This window comes from Aythya marila (assembly GCF_965140915.1).
Source record: "Aythya marila genome assembly, chromosome: 2".
NCBI classification, from domain to species: Eukaryota; Metazoa; Chordata; class Aves; order Anseriformes; family Anatidae; genus Aythya; species Aythya marila.
In genome coordinates, this window is record NC_139043.1 from 59,387,030 (window position 1) to 59,404,447 (window position 17,418).

Sequence of the window (17,418 nt, forward strand, 5' to 3'; positions counted from 1 at the left end):
AGTCATCTTTTACAGTTGAGTTCTCGTGTGCCCTTTTGTCTTGAGAAACCCTATGCAGAGGTTTAATTTCAGCATCAGGTTAATCTCACTGTATTATGGGGGTTCAGCTGAACATTGTCTGGAACCTAGAAGAAATACTCTCACACCTAGGACTTATAAGGTGTCTTATGGAACTGCCTTCCTTCTGCCACCTTGCTAACTTGTCACCATGCTAAGAAGTTTCTAAGAGGCTGCAAAGGATCATCTTGGAAATACCCAATTCTTCAGGCTAGTCAGAAAAGGAAAAGTAGCCTTTAAATTGTAATGTGGGATTTAACATCAATGTTTATATCATGGATATTGAAATAATAGAGACAAACTTCCAGTTCTTATATTTTTGTTTGTTTTGATTTCTAAAGAGTCTCTCTTTTTACCACTTGTTCTTAGAAATTAAACTGGAATGCACAGTGTAAATGTTGTCTGCTTGGCATCTCCATTTATCCTCGTGACTTTCTCATGCCATTCGTAAACTTGGCTCAAAACTCCCAAAGTATCGTTCTCTCAGTCCGCCTCATGTGTGACTCAAGATCTCCACATTTAGTACTATCATTAATCATCTTCAAGCACTATTTTCACATTGAGGTGACTCTTTCTTTAGAGGAATGTTTATTTTAATAGGCCATTACACACATGCACAAGAATATAAATACATTTTCCTCTCATGTGAGCTATGATGTATTTCAGGTGTCATTCTAGACAACTAAAATTCAATTGAGTTATCCCAAAGGCCTTTTTGTAAACCTGATCAAGACTTGGAACTCTTTTTTTTCTTTTTTTTTTTTTTTTTTTTTTTTAAGGTAACAATATACCTAGATTATTTTTCAGAACTAAAAGTTCTGAGGAGCACCCAAGATCACCAAAAATATTAGTCAAGATTTATATGTGATTCAAAAGAATATTTACCCCTAAAACATATATTCCAAAATTATACAACTTACACAACAAATATCTAAACTGTTATAATTAAATACTACAGTTGCTAAGTAGCCAATTGAAATTGTGTGGAGAAAGTTTCAACATGTGGCTGGATGCTCAGAGTGTTGACATCCAAATGCTGTAGCCAGTTTTAAGCTTAGGATGAGTTCTTAAAAACAATGGTAATAATGCTCCTGGCCTCAGCAACCATGCACAGTGAAGAAATATTGCCTGCTTCTTTATGAACTGTCTACTTGAATCATCATAGAAACCTACACAAAACGAGTCAGGGATGAGAAGGAAAACAGCAATGACAGAGAAAGCTTCCCTGACTAATTAGTGTCTTTTTGTGGTGGTTAGAAATCTAAGTCTTAGAATATCCACTCCTACTCAGCCTACATACTTGCCTTTTCATGGCTCAAATATTCCTCCTTGTCAGCAAGAAACATAAAACTAAAACAGTATTTTTATTTTTTTAATATTACTGTGCAAGTACAATGCAAAGTGAACATGTCAGTATCTTATCTGCAGGGTGGAGGGAAAAAGAAAATTAAAAAAAAAAAAAAAAAAAAAAAACACTTTCTGAAATGAGTGGGTCTCCAAGACAAACTTAGGCTGATGAGAAGAGGAAATCTCATAATTATCTCATAATTTCAGGATGACAGGAAAAGCTTAGCTCAAGCCATAAGGGTTTTGAATTGAATTGAGCACTCTGAGAAAGCAATTGAAGATCAAATGATAACTAAAGCCTGATCTTCACAGTTTAGTCTCTGCAATTCCTTTTTATTTTCTTCCTTGCTGGAATACAAATATCATCATCAGAATCTCTCAAAGCAGCTACAGAAGCACAAGGTACCAAATAATTATTATCCAGATATCACTGATATTTTTATGCCTACAAAACATAATTTGCACTACAAGGATGTGTCATGCTAGTTATATTGATTACAAACCAATCTATTTGAAAGTGAACAAGACCAATCACAAAACCTTCACGGTCTCTCAGAAAGAAAGAAAAATCCAGGTTATCTTCATATGAAGTCCAAAGAGACAGGGTAGCAATTAGTTTTCAATATGTAAAAATACAATAAGAAGCTTAAAAAGTAACCCTTTGCTGGAAGCAGTTATATACTTGAAGCACATCTAAAATTCAGTCTGAAATACCAGTGTTTATTATTGACCCTACTATATGTTTTCCAAAGTAAGCAGACATCTACTTAGAAAAAAATAAAATGTTTTGAAGTAAAAAATAAATAAATAAATAAAATCTCTTGCTTGACTATCTATGGTCTTGTTATTCAGTAAACCAACAGAATATATAGATACAATTTACAGACTACAGGGAAAGTAAAGAAGATCCATACTTAACCGGCCACTATTTTCCAACAATGGTTCAGCAACTGCTCAGATGAAGAAAGCTTCTACACAGTTTACTGAGTCATTTGGCCTTCAGCAGACAAACTCTCTGTTCAGGCTGCATGACTTGAAGGAATAGACAAATAGAGATATTTCCTCCCAGCCCCAAACACATAACAGACTTGATAGTCATCAAACTTTGGATAAATGCAATAACTTGCTTAATTAAAAACTCTTTTGACCTTCAATTCACACAGCTTATATGAATGAAAGTTCATGCTCTGTAAGGGATTTCTAAGAAGTTACACATTACCTAGCTCAGTACACTAAACTACGTACATCTAAGGATGGATGGCGCTATCCTGACCATACTCCAGTAGAGCAAAGTTCCAAGTACAGATTCTTTGAAACCAACTGACATCAATGACCAGCAAGATCAGGAAACCAGCACATAACTCCTGCAGGGACAGAAACTACCCAAGGAGTTTTGGTGGCAAGGCTGTAACACATATTATGGATTCCTAACCATGAGACCTAACAAAGACTTTAAGGCTTAAAAAAAAATATTGTTCTGCTCTTTCGTCAAAAAGCCATGTTCAAGTTTTGCAATCTCCTTCTAGAAGGGTGTTCCCAAAAAGGCTAGGTAACCCTTCCTACCTTTAAATGGCATTGACTGAAATGTTTTTAAGCACAGCCTTTTTTTTTTTTTTTTTTTTTTTTTTTTAAATGAGAATGGACCACTAATAAGATGCTTTTGAGATTTTTTTTTCCACTATTGAGAAATATTTGTACAACTCTTACCTTGATGGAAGTTCATACTATTTGCACATGCATAAGACATACAATTCACATATATACACACATTTTAAAAGAAATTAGAAGAGAACATTCAAAATGCTTCTATTGAGCATCATCTGCTTGCTAGCGCAGAAAAATAAAATACAAGACAAGCTTGAAGCTCATACTCAGATGACATGTTAGGCTCTTTCCTCCTTCAGTGAAGCAAATGGTATTTAAAAGAATTTCTATTTCTCATAAGTAAGGTGTAGTTGCACGCCTTACTGCAATATTTCTCACACAAATCACACACAAGTAATTTCGCACAGGGTTATTTCTCTGGTGCTCTCATCTTAGAAGCTAACTACTAAGAAGCTAACTACTTAGAAGCTAACTACTTCATCTTTAAAATACTGCTTTTAGATGAGTCCCAGTTTCATGGCTAAGGGAGAATAGTACAGGGAAACCTAAGGATAGAACAGCTGCATTAGGATTTTTAGATTTTTCAACAATATTATGTTTTAAAGTGACAAAAACATATTTTCAACAGTTTCATTCAGATCCATGAGAACAATTAATACTGTATATGTAGCATACAGTATCACAAGGAACATGCTCAAAATAATAAGAAGCAGCAGCACATAATTAGTGAGCAATTTTTAACACTTTGATTTAAAGGACTTTCTCAAAATCATATGTGAACTGTATGGCAGATGCAGGAAGAGATTCTTGTCTGACATTCAACTTCTATAAAAATGAAGCCTAAAACTTTTATCTACTGTACTTAAACAATTTCTCATTTGGGTCTTAAGCAAATCTGACAGCTTTCAGCTCACAAAATACACAACGGACCAGAATACACGGTAACAGGTGAAAGCTCATCTTTTGCATGCACTGTCCAGGGACTCCATTGCTCATTATTCATAGCCAGCATCTCTTCCACAGCCTTAAAAAAAAAAAAAAAAAGGGGGGGGGGGGGGGTAAGGGGGCAGCAAAAAAAGCTCATTCATGATACTGCAGTCACCTTTCTGTCCAAACCACTTTGTGGAAGAACTACTTAACTTGTTCTCTAAGAAGGGGAAGAAGAGCTCTAAGCAAAAATAAATAAATAAATAAAATAAAGTTTACAGATTTCTGTAAACTTGTTCTCAAAATATTTTATCTAAAATATTTCCAAATACAGTTCATGAGTAGGCAGACAACTATCACTGGAAATTTTAGATCAAATTATTAAATTCTGCAAAGTTATAAGCAACTGAAAATAAAATCTTAGAGTAGAAAATGCTGAGCTTCCTTCTTTATCTTTCTTACCTAAACAATAGATGTGTATTACATGTATGTACAAACCAAAGCCTACCATTAATATAAAGATAACCATATATTTTTCTTTAGAAACCCAACATATTTCAAGATGTCTCCACCATAAGCATTCTACTATTTGTTGTAAAACAAGCAGGCCAGACAAAGATATGGCATAGCGATGGACCACATTTCACCACAGGCAAAATTTAAACACTTCTATTACAATATTCCTCACACGAGAATACAAGTGATGTCTCATTCTGAGCCCTTCTTTTGTAACATCTGGATATCAATCTCATTATTTATAAAAAGCCTGCATGATTGTGCATATGTGGGAATCACAAACTACAAAGTGTTAGAACTAGATTTTCCATTTCAGTTCTTCAAACTGTATTCCATTCCTTAATGCTTTCCACTTCAGAACAGCATCAACTTCCCTGAACTTCACACAGACCAAAAAGCCTAAAAACATTTGTAATTTGATACAAAAGAACTACTTTTGACAAAATTAAAGGTCAGGTTATGGTTTGGTGGTTGTTTTGTGGTTTTTTTTTTTCATTGCATAAAATTTAAAAATTGAAGTTAAAAAGTTGGCTTGAAACACCAAGACAAAGCCAGGCAGTACACACTTTCAACTTAGCAAAAACAAGCAGGAATAGAGCTCAAATTATGTTTCAGGACAGAATTTAATTGTAGACACCTTCATGGGGATGTTTCACTTTCAATGAATTGGCATTTTTAAATAGAAAAACATTCCATTAGAATTTTTCCAACCAGTTTCAGTACTTAATAGACACATGTAAAATTTAATTCCTCTCTTTCTCTTGTCTGTTAGGAATTACTTCCAGACACATTGTAGTACCTCGGACCTGCATCAACTGCTTTCAGTTGCAGAAAACTCTGTATGTAAAATGAAAAAAAGAAAAAAATCCCTGCAGTATTATGGAAATTAATATAATTTCATTTGACTTGGGACAGCCATCAGTGGGCCACAAAAGTCTCTTTCAACAAAGAATAACAATTAAAGACATGGTCCATAAAATCTGTCACTATATTTGGGAGGGAATGAAGGGGAACAAAAAGCAACAATCACAAAACCATCAACAGACATGCATAGGATTCTTACAAAAAAAAAAAAAAAAAAAAAAAACAAAACAAAAAAACATCACTATATGTTTTGCTGTTCTATGTGTTCACAACATTGATTGTAGAAACTTTAACAGATGCTATGAAATTTTTGCCAGAATGTGTTCAAGCCATTCTGAAATTACTTCGAAAATAAGAGATGATCCAGAGGTTAATAAAAACCTACCTGTTATCTAAGTTTCCACAAATAATAAATGTCAGATAAATTCCAGCTATCAAATATTTCAGTACTTCAGTTATCTGGTAGTTTGTCAGGTTTTTTTTTGTTTTGTTTTGTTTTTTCTTCCTGAGGCATATTCAGAGAAATGGCTAAAGGCACTGTAATGGTCTTCTGGGACAGGAAAACTAAGGTTTCTGTAAAAAATGTTAAATTAATTTTTATAGTGATGCAAAGTCAGGGAAGAGTTGTTAAGGGATGGCCTCTTGCCACAGGGTGGAGTTTTGTTTTGGTATCCTTTTAGAGTCTGCAGGTGTTTGGCAGGAGCTGAAATCAGGGCCAGCTGTGATATTTCAGCTCCGATATTTCCCTCCCCATATTTCTCAGAAGTGATGCATCAGGGTGATGTCTTACACCTGATGTACTCAACTTGTGTGGTATGACTGTAACTGCTTTGAAAAGAGGAAAAAAGTACCACTGCATGGCTCATTTTTATTTTTGGCAAAGCAGCATTGATATAGTAATATTCATCAACACGCACTGATTTAGTCTGGTAAAACATTAGCTAACAAACTACTTATAATATTCTTGGGTTGCTCTGTTACTTCTTATACATGTCAGTCACTTGAAGTAATGACATTGTATAAGGACTGAAAAAAAAAAAATACGTTGCAAGAAAAAGGGAGGATAACGCTTTACAGGAAACAAAACAACAACAACAGAAAAGCATTTATTTGCCTTGCTTAACCAGCAAAGATCTTTGTTCTTTCATAGTTAGCTGCAGTACAGCACGTACCTGTTTTTGTTTTGTTTTATCTTTTGGGAGAATTTGAATAGTTTCTCTTAAAAATTGTATTCTCTTTTAAGTTTGTTTTGTTTGGAAAACCTCAAACCACACTGTATTTCATACACATGTTCCCCAGGGTATGCTAAATAGGACCATACTGAGGTCACTAGTAAGTTTTTAAAACGTTTTAAGAATTCCTTTAATGTTTTGTACTATCTTGGCCTGGTTAAAAGAACATATTTTTAAAAAATAGCTTGAAGAAGTATGACTATAAAAAGTTTCATGAAAATTGTCTATACTGTACTATTTAGAGTTCATAAGAACTTTTACAAACATTATTTCCTCCCTCTTGTTTTTAAAAAAGAGGTCTCCTCTACTACAAAATCTGCTTATCTTTCTCTCAGCCCTTTTAACTATCCATGCACAAGCACACATCTAAGCTTGTACTCCTATCCACAGACTGATTTACTTTGCAGCACTTAGCCTGTGGTATCCATTTTAGCTTCACAAATGAATAAAAGATTATAATCGGTGGGAAAAGTGGACATTTTACTCCATTCATGGAAAAAACAGTATCAGCTGGCACTCCAGCTTAGTGAAAAATTAAAAAATCCATGGTTTTTGGCAGTTCACTTGGAGTATGATTGAAACTGCTAATGATATTAACAATGTGTGCTGGGACCAAAAAATGTGTTGTTTTATCTCAGTTTATAGAAGCAGTTATACAAACCCCTCTTGGCCTTCAGGGTTCTGAAGTCCTTTTAGTTAAAATAAAATTTGAAAACACGACCCACCTGTAGGTGATTAAGTTCCATTAGACCATTTTAGTCACCTCTTTTAGCTGGTCTTTCCTATCTCCTCAGACTTGCATGTACTTCTGTTACTCCTTTGTATTATTCCAACAGTTCCAAGGACTTCTGTCTTTGGCTGCTAACAGCTCATTTCATCCTTTGAAGCACTGCTAACAGCTGAGCTGGCATGTGCTTTGAAGACTGTTGACATGCGCATAGCACACCTTGGTAACCAATGGTGCAAGACTGCATTTATAATGAAAGACATCTACCTTACGGGTATTCAGATCTATAGATTAGGAAGATAATGGCAATAAAATAAAAAATGGCGTTGTGTTCAGATCCAGTTCTGCTGATAACACTTAAAATGGAAGAAATCAACAAAATCTAAGCACCATCTGTTAGCAGTAGATTGAAGTTTGCCTATACTGATGTATCACCAAGTTTAGTGTAAGTATTTATACTTGTTGCTATATAGTATTATTAAGTAAAGCTATTACTCACAAGCTAAGTGGCAACTTTCTTAGAAATGCATTTTCTTATCTAAATAGAGCCTGGTAAAAACAAACAAGAAGAAACCCCACATTATAACGGGAGTGTTGTAGAGAATTATTACATCCCCATATTTAATGACTGAGCTTTACACTTAAGATTTTTCTTGTTGTGATTACAGCATGTTCTTTTTGGTGTGTGCTGTTTCTTCCTTTACATGACTGGGACTTCAGAGTGAGAAGATTCTTGGATTCCAGATCCTCAGGTGTTGAGATAGATTTCTCCTTAGTCTGTACATTGTCCCAGGGCACTCTCATGCTTTCTGAGGCTTCAGAAACCAAAATTACAGACTAGGTTATGAAAGAGCAAAGCTATGCACAAGTATGTGTGTTTATCCCAGATGCGTGCTGTCTACACAGCAGCAAAAGGATGAGCAAGTGAAGGCAGACTGGACAAGGTACAATAGAAAAAGCTGTAGTTCAGAACAAATATGAAGGTGAAAATCTTTGCTTGAACTGGCCCTAAGTATCTGAATCCAAAGTACAGGTCAATGAGTCCTGTGAAGGTCTGAAGTGGTCACTACCAAAATAAAAATTCAAGAAGATAGCAAACTGCGCTGAAGAAACTGAGTATGCTATTCCAAATTGCTCATCTCCTGGATAGCCTCTTAGATATGTAAAGATGGAGTGGGGGGCTTAACTTTATGTGAAGTGATGTAAATATAAGAGCAATACCTTAGAGTGTCAACAAGGCTTCATATTTTGAGAAAGAAGAGGAAAGGACTGGATAGACTCTCTCCCACACACACACAATTGAACAGAAAAAGAATTGTGAGAGAATGCTTTAGGAGGTAGGCAGCATCAGAAATTAAACCTAAGTATAACATCGGACATTACCAGAAATACTGACATTTCATTTCCAACACTAATAAAAACATGGTCACTGAGTGCCATTTATTTCAAAGAAGAGCATAGAAGAGACTTTTTAAAGTAGTTTCATAAGGAGAAAAGAAAAACATACAAACAAAAATCAGTATGACTCTTAATGGGGAAAAAAAAATGAAAAACCTGCCACTATTGGAAAGCACTGTGATACCTTTCATGGACAGGTTAACTCTGACAGGTTATTTAATATTTAGATGAACTCTAAGAACAAGGTAACCACATTAATCTTTTTTTCAATTTGGAAGGTAGCAGACATGCCACAACATATGACCTTTTAAAAGCAGTCTTACAGGGCAATTGACTTTTTAATACTTGATGCAGCATCAAAAAAAAAAAAAAAAAAAAAGACTTTTTTTTTTAACGTTGTCCCAAGCACAGCCAAGTCAACTAAGTTCAGAATAAAATAAAGACATTGCTGTACATTCTTCAAAGCTCAACCATAATCCCTGTGAAAATCATGAAGTGAAAAATTTGGCCCACGCATACTCTACAGCATGGTACTACATCATTTTAAGGAAAAAGAGCACATTTATCTGTGAAAGAAATTTCTGTCCTTGTGGTAGCCTTACAAATGTTCTCTTACAGTTCTAAAAGTACAGTAAACATATTTATAACAACCATTTATAGTAAACTTATTCCCTTATGATGAAGATTGATTTGCATGTTTTTGTGTTGTTTCCCCCCCCCCCACGCCCCCAGGACAACATTTGTATTTGCACTCCTGACAAACACTTCTTTTTTGGATGAGGACACACAAAAGACTGGTTCCTTCCACCCACTTCTCATGCCAATTAGTTCTCTTGTTATTTCCATTAGTAGAAATTTAATTTTAAGATTCACTGCAATATAGAAGAACTGTAAAGACTATTACACCATTCAGGACAGTATAGTTGAGTTTGTGTTAGGCCCTTTAAACTAATAATAATCCACAGTGTGAAGAGAAGGGAAGGGATCAGTGAATATGAAGATATACATATATATTTTTTTTTCCCCTCCAAAACTCTAAATTCTGGTCATCTGTACTCCGTACAGAAAACTGGTTGCTTGTGGACAGCAAGAAAGTTACTTGCATGTATATATGATAGACTGATATTATGAATCTATTAGAGTTTATTTCCTTCCTTTACCAGCCATTTTTGAAAGATAGACTGCATACAAGACATAGAACACCTACAGTTTAAGGCATCATGGCGAAGTCTATGTTCCCAAGCACATAACTCATTTAGGGATCTATATTTACTTCTACTTATGCGGTATTATTGGCCTTAAACTCAACCCCCCATATAATTCTCAAGTCCCATTTTAAAGAAGCTGAAATCTGGTTAGAGTGGCAGGAAAAGTGATCATTATTCAGCAGTTGTAAAACACTAGTAAAAGTATAGAAAATACTGGGCAAGAACCAACCTGTGGATCCGAGAATACCTGCTGCATATTGTTGATTGGACCATATGGAACTCCACTACCTTCAAAGAGCCGCAACCACTTGCTTGTTGTTTTTTCTGAAAACCTAAGAATATAAGAAGCATGTGGTTTCATCTCAGTGCTTCAGATTTTGAAAAAAAAGTATAGCAACTCTCCTCCCTCTCTCAGTGCTTCCATACCCTTCCCCATTGATTTCTTCCCAGGCAGTCAATAACATAACGAAAATGTACTACACGTGTTCCTCAGAAACACAAAAAGCAAAGCCACAGGGGAAAGAACTTAGCTAAGCTGACTTCTATTTCTATCTGATCATCTGAAGAAATCCAGCAATGATGTAAAGCTAAATTTATCAGCAGTTTCAAAAAAGGATCAATGATTTTCCTCCAGTCCTTAATTACACTAATGTGCTTGACATTTGTTTTCTTTTATGTGCATATTTAAAAACAGGAAATATATATATATATATATATATATATATATATAAAATGTGGGTATGAGTCTAACATGCAACGCTGCTCACTAAAAGATGATTTTATAGTACCACAGTGTTTTTCTTCCATTACACCTAAAACGTGTCAGGATTAACAGACACATTTTTTGGTCAGATAACAATATTAACTACATATTTATTTGTTGTTTGATTGTATAATCTATATAAGGACATCCAGTTCAGCAGATATAAACTGTGCCTATGCTGGTGAATGCAGAGCTTCTTGTCCTTTACAGAAGGCTGTGCTGAATTTTTGCTGTTATCTGAAGCACTTCCTTCCTGAAAGGCTCCTTAATTCATGGACCACTCAGTCCCCTCGCTTCCACAAATAAATAAAAAGGTGTTTTTCAGCTACTACTTTTTCTGACCCCCCCAACCTCCACAGCTTTCTAACTTCTAACAAAAGATAATGTATTTATAAGAGAACTCTAAAATAATCATGTCGTTGAAGACAACACTAAGAAATGAACATAATTCTCATATTTGTATTATCCACAATCATTCCCTAGAATGATTGGTAACACAAATCCTGACATATTTTGTGCTTTGTACTTTTTTTTTTTTTTTTTAAAGTTCATAAAAGTCTCATTTAAAAAAAATATTTTGGAATTTAAATATTTTGAAAATGAAGTCTTTTCAGCTATATTGTCAGTTATCTATATTTACATAATCATTATGCAATTTCATGGTGTCATAGTAAATTTTAATAATATTCTGTATATACACCCTTTCTTATTATGAGTGACTGAATGTACAGTGAAGTGCCTGTTTTGCAAGAGCTCTATGTGGTACATAAGCTTCTGAAATTTTAGCTTCTGCTTAGATTTTTCCTTACTATTTAATAGACAAAAAAAAAAAAAAAAGGTCTTAGTCTTACTTATTAATTTATTTAATTTGTGGTTGGAGAGAATTCCTAAAATCTTTAAATTCATTCAAAGTTGTGAAATCCCACATTCACCATCCCAAAGAAAGCACACGTCGTTTTCTCTTGAAATTAAAACTCTTGACTCAAATCTCATGTAGAATAGATACCTTTATTTGTAGTAAAAAGGGGTGGTTGAGAGCATATTGTTAAAACAAACTGTTTAAAAAGAAAACAGAACATCACCACTGTCAGTAAGGGCCCATTACTGAGATTTTGAGAGCAACAGTTTGTAACTATTTTGTTCATTCACTTGTAGTTTATATATTGAAATATCTGTTATACAGTTCTAAGAGAAGAAACGCTGCTTCAAAATCTAATACAAGACACAGATAAAAAAATGCCCAAGTTCATACCTTTCTGATAACAGCTACACAAACTTAATTTTTTATTTATTTTACTAACCATCATTTATCACTCATCTAACTATAATTTTAATAACATTTATACAAATAAATACAAATTCCTCCTAGCAAAGTGCTGATGTTTAGTTTACTAGATGTCCATTGATATCATGCTCAGTACTCCAAAATATCAAGTATAGGAAACTGATGACAACTAATATCAAGTATAAGAAATTGATAACAACTTAAACTTCCAAGAGAAGTAGAAGATAGAGATTTTCATTTTCAGGAGAGAATTTCAATCAGCAGGAAATTATGAGGCCTAGATAATCTTTATCCTGTTTTAAAACATTCTGTTTTTAAAATATTTTAAAACATTCTGTGCTTTGATATTGCATTTTATATTTCCCTACTTGGTACACAATTTCCTTTTCTAAACTAAAAGATTTACAACGTCATCTGCTGCCTTTCAGTGGGAAAATATATTTTCTTATATACATGTATAAAAGCCCTGACAGAAACATGCACTAGGCTAACAAACTGTCCATCTTCCTAACTTAAGCTAGGGCTATAACATCCAAGATTGTACAGTATCTGAGTTCTGAGGCATGATAGTTGCATGTGAATCTTTATCTGTCCACAGAGCCTCAATGATATTGAGTGGCTGCAAGAGAGCTCAACCATGGGATTCACACTGCAGAACTAAAGCTTCTTGTATTTCCAGATGAATCCCTTTTACATCTATAACAGATGGAGCATTTTAGATATCAAATAAATGCCATTTAAACTGTGATTTGTCTTTGCAATCATTTTTAGTCTGTAGTTTAGCTGTCTACAATTATTACTAGTATTTTAGAAGTTCAAAAGAATTTATTTTTTATTCTGTTAGTCTGTAGTATGATACTTGAATGCATGCTCATTCTAAAAAGACCTGAAAAAAGGGAACATACTCTGATTGAGAATACACCTAGGACCTTTACTGTAAAGCATATACTAAACTGTGCCTCACTAAAAGAGGTAGCAGCCCCCATGATGCCTTATTTGTATTTTAGGCAGTACTCTAAACCTCCTCTCCACTAAATTCCACAGCGCTTGGGAAGCTAACAAAGTTATGATCCTGAAATAAGGCATTAGATTCTGCAACATTTAACTGTAAGGATATTCTAGGCCTTAAAAATGCTATAAGAACAGAAAATGTATCATGGGTTGAAAATTGAAATGCTACTTCCTGAGAAGAAATACAACTAAATTTTATTTTCCTAAAAATTCTAATTCCTAATTTAGCAGGCAATATTAAACAAAGAACTCTAGATTTAAATTACCCACTCAGTAAAATAATCCAGAAAACATTACACCACCACCTAAGAATTAGCCTTTAAAAAACCAAGATGTATCCATAAAACAGAAAGGACTCGCATCTTTTTTCCTTACACTAACCAAAAGTGTAGTTTTGTTTCTGGGAAAACAAGACCTAAAGCCTCTTCAGCTTACTAATAATGTATTTGCTATTATAGCATATTTGCTAGTGAAACTCATAAATCATTTTTGCTGCAAACTCAGAAAAAAAAAAAAGAAAAAGAAACAATGTGATCTTCACATAATTTGCAATAGTGACTTTGAAGAACATATAACTTCTGGATGCTAACACAACCCTTCCAAACAAGTAAGATTTATCACCATTCAAATAAGCAAGTTTTCAGTTTGAGGTTCCTGGAAGCAATCTAATTTTGAATATCATCATGAAGTCACTTCCAATTTCTATTAGAAAACTTGTTTCTACTGCAACCAAACTTTGATTTCATTTTAATTTGCATTGGTAGCATTCCTTTAAATATAAAATAATAACGTGTGAACACTATAAGATTTATGTATACAATATCTTCTTTTATTTTAAATTGTAATTTCTAAAACTGCATTTCCTTAGCTCTAAGAATGAGAGAATGGAACATTAAAAAAAAAAAAAAAAAGTGCTTGACACACACAACTTGGATAAAATAACATAGTCAATTTCTTGTTAATTATTTGTGTAAACTTTGTTTATTTTAAAGAATAAGGAATCTTTTTCAGTTGATCAATCCAGGCAGGCAGAGAAACACATGACATTTCCGAACACAAGGACAAGAGATAAGGTAGGTAACGGGAAGGCTGTACCTGCACAACACATGGTAAACTCGAGGGTTGAGAAGAAATAAGTGGAGTACACGGAGTACAGAACAAAGCTAATCACAGAGAACACTATGAAAATAATTACATTGTTAGTCTTAGCGTGCTCCACAAAACTGCTATGCAAAGGTGGTTATCTTCCCATCTCATAGATGGAAGACTTATCTGCAATGTATCAGTTCTTGTCAAACATGTACTGGCTATGAGCTGTCACAATAGATCTTACATACAATATCAAAAAAATGTCATTCTGTTTCTGAGGCCTTTTCTGGTTATGGATTACAGTGTTCAACAAAATAAAGATCTATAAAGCAAGCATTAATCCACTGTGCGCGTTCTTCAGATATGCCCCATTTTCCATGCTTTCTAGGAAACATACAGTCAGTGCACTGTGGAAGTGCATCCTCTCACACTTCTCTAATGGATGAAGCCATCTAATTCCACACAAAGTATGTTTAGAAGAACTATCGAAGCAAAATGTTGCTCTTTTCTGTATGAAGCATATGGCTATTAATTTATAGTAGTAATTTGAAACAAATGGAGACACTGGAGCAATCGAACTAGGATTCTGCTTTTTTGTTTGTTTGTTTTTTGTTTTTGTTTGTTTGTTTGACTATATGTTTAAAAACCACCACCAATCACATAAACCCTCTCTGCACTCAAAGTTCACAAGCATTCTTGTGTTCTGTAACATGACTGGAGTTTGCATTATTATTTTTGTGTTATCCTTTGTTCTATCAACAGTCTATTAACTTTCAAATATCTACACCATTTTCTCTCTTCACTATTAATCATCCCTCTAGAGGTCATTAATTCAGTAAAATAGTTTGTGCAGTTTCTAACAGTAGCATCTGCAGAGGACACTGTACAAAACATAAATCATATGAAAAAATACTTTGAAAATTCAAAAAACAGGTCATTATTCCCTAGTATACCATAAATATACCATTACAGCTTTTGAAATGAATATTATAGTATTTAATCAATAATTGGTAAGCATCTCTGTGTTAGGGTCTAATTAGTCTCTTCTCAGTTACAAATTAATCACTCAGCAAACCATTACAGACAGTTAAAATATCTGGGGATCAACATGATTGTACTGACATGTTTTGCTGATGAATATGTTAGCTACTTTAGATGTCACATACAGTAGATTGTAAGTGATAGCCACAAAGTATTGTCAATATACACGTAGGTACCACAAATCCACCTTGGAAATTGTATTAAATTTCTGCCTACCTGCAACAATGTTACCCGTTTATAATACAAATATTAATAAAACCTTACTTTTATGTGGAGGATTTGTGCTGTAGAATGTACAGTCTGTACATATATAAATGAATGCACATTTGTGTTCCATTTTAATGCTTTGCAACCTGTTTTAAAGCCATCCATGATTTTTAAAGAATGGATTCCAGAGAGAGGAAAATATATCCGTATTATATGTTTCTCCCAATTCCTGAGTAGCAAAATCCAGAATGTTCCAGAATTATTTGTTTTGGATTCAGATGTTAAACTATGCATGTTAGAAATTAACTCCTTTCCCCAAGCCTTCCTCTCCTTTTCTCAAGGGGAGAAAGAACTGCAACATTGGTAGTTAAGACAAAGGAAGTGGAAATCAACTGGAAAACATACATCAGTGAAAACACAGAGAGAAAAAAAAAATGGAAAATTAAATAGATTTTGTTGTTGTACTTTTAACTGTTCAGAGGAAGTAAAGATATGTGTCACATAAAGTTTCATTGAAAAACCAATGAAAAGATTTCCCTTGATTTCAGCATCCTTGTAGCTAGTAATGTGTGGCATAAAAACAAATAAAATGAAAAAAAAAAAAAAAGTCAGCAAATTCTTTTAGAGAAAGGATCTCAAGTTTCACAGTTATGTAAGAAAATACTTAGAGGCTTATTAAATAGTGAGAAAAATAAGAACAAGAAAATACACATTAGCTTACCTGCTCCAAAAACAAGAGGTTTAAGATATTTTTGATCTCTCTTGTTTCAACACATAAAAGTCAATGTGAAAATAATACTGATTTACAAAGCATTTTAAAACAAACCATGTCAGCTGGTGCTCATGCAGCTCAACCATCTTTGTGCCGATGGTGAGGTATATGATTAGGGAAATGAAACGTCATCAGCTGTGCTAAACTGAATTCAATCATCTTTCAGACAGCTGACACCTGTCTTGCTGAAGGAGTAGGCAATCAGATGCCCATTCCTGTAATGTTATCAGCAATGGCTGCAGTCTCCAGTCTCTTGCACTCTTGGTTTTATAAAAGAAAGGGTGGTAGTAGGGAAGGGGGTTTACAAAGACTAGTTTATAGACACTCAATAAATGTAAGTTTAACAGTGCTCCTCATCAGGCAAATTAAACATTTTGCAATAGCTTTCCCTCCTCTTCTGTTACTAGGTGGAAACAATTTAGCAAGGTCTCATTAACTGGGGATCAGGTTCCTCTGTGTTTCCTTCCTGCTCATTCCTTTTCCCCTCACACTCATATGCACAACATGCAGCTGTGGTGCACAGTCAAGAATAAGGTTTTTTAAATATAAGTGCTAGGAATAGGACTCTGAACTGTTTCCAGCCTTAATACTTCTAAATCTACAATAATTTAGCTCTCTAGACAGTGTGGATTCATTTAGCTGTAGCTGCAGGAGTACTAATCATGATGAATTTGTGTTCTTCATTATGTTAGCTGCTTCACTTTAAAGTCTGAGGGAATGCCTGCTATTCCCCTTCCCCCTTGCACTCATACAACCCCACAGACCCTGCTCTACTTATAGGTTAATTTCCCTAAGTACTCTGGGCTACACATTTAGGTGCACTGTTTTAAAATGTGTCTACATTACTGAGGTGCAGGGTAGGATTAATGTTCAAATTCTGGAGTAATTGGAAGAAGGTCAACAGATTAAGCTCCCTTCCTCAAAACAGCTTCTCTTAAAACTGGCATTATAACAGATTTTGCACAGATGCATTTCAAATTATAGCACATGCTACATACGTATGTCTTAGCATATGTATCTATCTCTATATACACAAAATAATCCATATTGTGCCTAGCACTATTCTTTTCCAGAGGAAACAGAGGTAAAAGTGGAAGGGAGCAACAATTAAAATTTGGTTCTCTTGGATGGATGTACATCTAACTCACAAACCAGAGGTCTCCATTGGAAACATAAAAAAACAAATGCTCTGTAGTCTGTCAGCTCTCACATGAGCAAGGAGTCTCAGGGGCCTCTGTAGTAGCCATTGAACCTGACCTCCACCCAGGTAGGGTCATTTCAAATTTGATTCTTGGAGCACATCCAAGGGCAATTCATTTTTGTCAGAGTTCTGCTTTCCTGTCACTTGGGGAAAATGTCACCTAAATAA

At 34.4% G+C, this 17,418-nt stretch overlaps 1 protein-coding gene across 7 annotated transcripts in view; it reads right to left on the reverse strand.

Annotated features, from left to right (window-relative positions):
• SUGCT (succinyl-CoA:glutarate-CoA transferase) overlaps nucleotides 1–17,418 on the reverse strand; it is a 318,199-nt gene that overhangs the window by 173,760 nt on the left and 127,021 nt on the right. For 5 of the 7 annotated variants that reach the window (XM_082753552.1, XM_082753553.1, XM_082753549.1 and 2 more), the window contains one exon: nucleotides 10,111–10,213. In XM_082753552.1, coding sequence (XP_082609678.1) covers nucleotides 10,111–10,213 — 103 coding nt within the window. Of the gene's footprint in view, nucleotides 1–7,502; nucleotides 7,560–7,975; nucleotides 8,091–10,110; nucleotides 10,214–17,418 lie in introns of those variants that run through there. The other 2 variants (XM_082753551.1, XM_082753550.1) reach the window with 2 other exon arrangements.